Source organism: Eublepharis macularius, chromosome 3 (genome assembly GCF_028583425.1).
Source record: "Eublepharis macularius isolate TG4126 chromosome 3, MPM_Emac_v1.0, whole genome shotgun sequence".
In the NCBI taxonomy this organism is placed as follows: Eukaryota; Metazoa; Chordata; class Lepidosauria; order Squamata; family Eublepharidae; genus Eublepharis; species Eublepharis macularius.
This window is the reverse complement of record NC_072792.1, coordinates 98,855,352-98,859,032: the sequence shown is the minus strand read 5'-3', so window position 1 is coordinate 98,859,032 and position 3,681 is coordinate 98,855,352. Positions and strand designations below refer to the sequence as shown.

Below are 3,681 nucleotides of genomic sequence, written 5' to 3'. Positions count from 1 at the left end.
TGTAACAAATGCTGCGGCACCCCTTGCATGCTTACTCCGAGCAAGCTTCATTGAATTTATTGCCGACCCTTACTCGAAATACTAAGGTAACTTACTAATGAGCGGGCAGCAGGTCCCACTGAAAGGCGAGGGTCGCGGGAGTGAGTCCTGGCTTTCTCTTGTTAGCCCGGCCGCCTGCGGCCCATCCGCTGAAACAGGTTTCCAGGAAGCAGGCCCCTGGATTCCGACGGTGGAAATTTGCGGAGGGAAGAGGGTTGGAGGGGCAAGGAAGGCCCGCTGCCCCTCCGCCCTGTGGTGCCCAGGCTTGGCACCTGCTGCGCTGCGGTGACTGACCTCGCCTGCCCTGTCTTCTCGCTCCCTCCGCAGGGCCATGGACTCGGACGCGAGCCTGGTGTCGAGCCGCCCCTCGTCCCCGGAGCCCGACGAGCTCTTCGTGTCGGCGGCGCGGAGCAAGAGCTCGGGCGGCGGCGGCTTCGCGGCGGCGGGCGGCGCCGTGTCCAGCTCGACGCCCAGCGACTCCCCGGCCGAGCTGAGCGCGGAGCTGCGCAGCGCCATGAGCGCCGCCGGGGTGGTGATGGTGGACAAGCTGGCCTTCAAGTCGCCCTCCTCGTCGTCCTCCTCGACCTCCTCGTCGTCGTCCTCGACGGCCTGCAAGAAGGACAAGAAGCAGATGACGGAGCCGGAGCTGCAGCAGCTGCGCCTGAAGATCAACAGCCGCGAGCGCAAGCGGATGCACGACCTGAACATCGCCATGGACGGCCTGCGGGAGGTGATGCCCTACGCACACGGGCCCTCGGTGCGCAAGCTCTCCAAGATCGCCACGCTGCTGCTGGCGCGCAACTACATCCTCATGCTCACCAACTCTCTGGAGGAGATGAAGCGCCTCCTCAGCGAGATCTACGGCGGCCACCACGCCGCCGGCTTCCACCCCCCGGCCGCCGCCTGCCCCGGGGGCCTGGTGGGCCACGCCGCGCCGCTGCCCGCCCACCCGGTCTCCCACGCCGTGCACCACCCCATCCTGCCTCCCGCAGCCGTCTCCAGCGCCTCCCTGCCCGGCGCCGGTGCCCTGGCCGCCGTCGGCTCCATCCGGCCCTCGCACGGCCTGCTCAAGTCGCCCTCCAGCGCCGCCGCCCCCCTCGGCAGCGGCTTCCAGCACTGGGGAGGGATGCCCTGCCCGTGCAGCATGTGCCAGGTGCCCGCCCCCTCGCACCATCACGTCTCGGGCATGAACACAGCCAGCCTGCCCAGATTAACCAGCGACGCCAAATGAAGGGCCTTGGAGGGGCCACCGAGGAAAGGGGGCCTCCGGACAGCACACGGGAAGCCTGCCTGGCCAGGACCTACAAAGCGGGGGTCTCCGCTTCAGCATCCCCGGGACTCGCGTGGACGAAACATTCAGGTCTCTGACTTCCGTAGTCCTTCACAGGAAGCGGAGAAGCCCTGGCGTCCTCTTTCTCTGCAGAATTTTTCCAGCGAACTTTAGGGGAGCGGGGTTGCTCTTCCATCTCCATTAACGCCGATTTCTCTCAGTAAAGTGTGTAAACTTATCATGCCCCGCCTTGGGAGCCTTGTATGCCTTTTTAATTAGTTGTTCTTGAAACGTTGACAGAAGGTGCAGATAGTGGTAGGCACATGCACTCAAACCAGAGAATCTCAAACTGCCCAGCAGATTTCCAGTTCTTTTAAAAACATTCGCACATCTTTTCAAGATTTTCCTTCTTCATTTTTTGAAATGTTTTGTGGCTGCTCCTCTCTCCAGACAGGACTAAAACACACACACCCACACACGCACACACACAATCTCGAGTTCTACACACGTTGTAAATAGGAACTCAGACTCCTTGAAATCAGCGGGTCTTCCTTTCATGAAAATGTGTTTAGCATCGGGGTGCTTCTTGGAAGGCAACGCCTCTTGGAATATTATTTGGAGATCACTGGATTGCTTTCTCCGTTATAGATGGGTGGGGAGTCTTGCGGGGAAACAAATGATCTCGGAAGGGGTTTCTTCAGCCCGATCCTAAGCATATTTACCTGGAGGCAGACTTCTGGTTGTTTCAGCTGACTTCCAAGTAGCAGCATTTTCTTGTTCTACATGAAAGCGTTAAAACGAATAGGATTTGTTTTCAAGCGAGGGTGGGGGGAATCGGGCTCAACAGTTTTAAGTGCCATTCACTTTAATGTGCAGCTTTATCTTTTGCACTTTTACTCGGAAGTACATCCCACGGAATACAACAGAGTTTAAGCGTGTTTAGAACGGCAGCCTTCAAGGTAGGATAAGAATGGGACTTAAAAGGATCTGATCTGGGTTGGATCGTGCCCAGAGTTTGGGGGATTGCAGTACTGATTTCCCCGGCGGATCACTCCGGAACCGGACCTGCATGGGTGGGCGATCAATGGGACGGCGATTCTAAAGGGAAAGTTTGCTTTTATTGGTTGGGGAGGGCTCCGCTGTCGTAAATACACGCCCTAACCTGGCGTAAATGAGTCCCTTTCGAGTTTTCTGTTGTTCTTCAAAACCTTTAAGGGGGTCGAGGCCTTTTCTTTCCTGGTGCATAACACTTTCCTGCCCGAATGTAACACCTGTCCGAAAGAATATCCCGCCTAGAAGATCCCGCACGGGTCGCGCCGCCCTGTTCAGAGCGGGCTGAGAGCGCGGCTCCCACACATTCCAGGCTTGCTTCTGAATAACGCCTCTTTCTCTTAGCTCTGTCCCCTTCGAGAGATTTTTTTTAAAATTACTTGTTTATTTTTATAAAAAATAAAGAAATGAAAAAGTTGCTAAATAATATTTATTGTTTGGTTGCAAAAAAAGCGATTCACTTGACATTTTTAAATAAAGAAAAAAAAAGTACATCCTGGTGTCCATTTATTTCTCTTAGTATATTAGGTTTCTGGATATGAAAGGCCAGATGCGTTAATTTGAATAGGAAAGAGATGGGGTCCCAACATCAACTTCAATCGATGGCAAAACCTAAGCAATCTCTACCAGGGTTTCCGTCACAAACCCCTGTCCTGAAAAGTTAGTCTCATTCAAGCGAAATTTGCTGAAGAAGAAAAAATTATGCGCACGAGTTAATTTGTTTTTAGAAAAATTATGTAGTTCTTCTCCTATTTTACAATGTCCTACAACAGTCCTGCAATGAAGGCTAATGATCACCACATATACGGAGAATGTATTGCTGCGAGACACGAGGCGGATGTCATAGTCCAGGTTACACTCCAACGGTCAACTTCAGATCTGCAGCCTTTGCTCCACCAGATCCAGCCTTGGTGGTCAACGGCCATATTCGAAGAGCAAGACCCGGGTCCAGCGGCACCTTAAAGACCAACTAGATTTCCAAGGTAGGAGCTTTTCAGAGACAAAGGCCCCTTGATCATGCTCATATTTTGGAAATCTAGTTGGTCTTTAAGGTGCTGTTGGACCCGGGTCTTGCTCTTTGCCTGCGGAGACCAACACGGCTATCCGCTTGCGAGATCCGAATTCAGTCTGGGAGGAGCCGTGCCTTTGCCAAGGTGAACCTGTGAAGCATTTCAGCTTAAGGGGGGTGCGTGTGCGTGTGCGTGTGCGTGCGTGCGTGCGTGTGTGTGTGTGTGAGAGAGAGAGAGAGAGAGAGAGAGAGCATGTTTTAGGGAGCATGTTTTAGGGCCGGACTAGTAAACAACCATCTACAGAGAGCACGT

General features: G+C 54.2%; 1 protein-coding gene across 1 annotated transcript; it reads left to right on the top strand.

Annotated features, from left to right (window-relative positions):
* The first annotated feature begins 370 nt into the window (after positions 1 to 370).
* On the top strand, positions 371 to 1,270 carry OLIG2 (oligodendrocyte transcription factor 2). The gene has a single exon (XM_054974978.1). It carries the CDS (start codon positions 371 to 373, stop codon positions 1,268 to 1,270), a length of 900 nt encoding a protein of 299 aa, XP_054830953.1.
* The last annotated feature ends 2,411 nt before the right edge of the window (positions 1,271 to 3,681 follow it).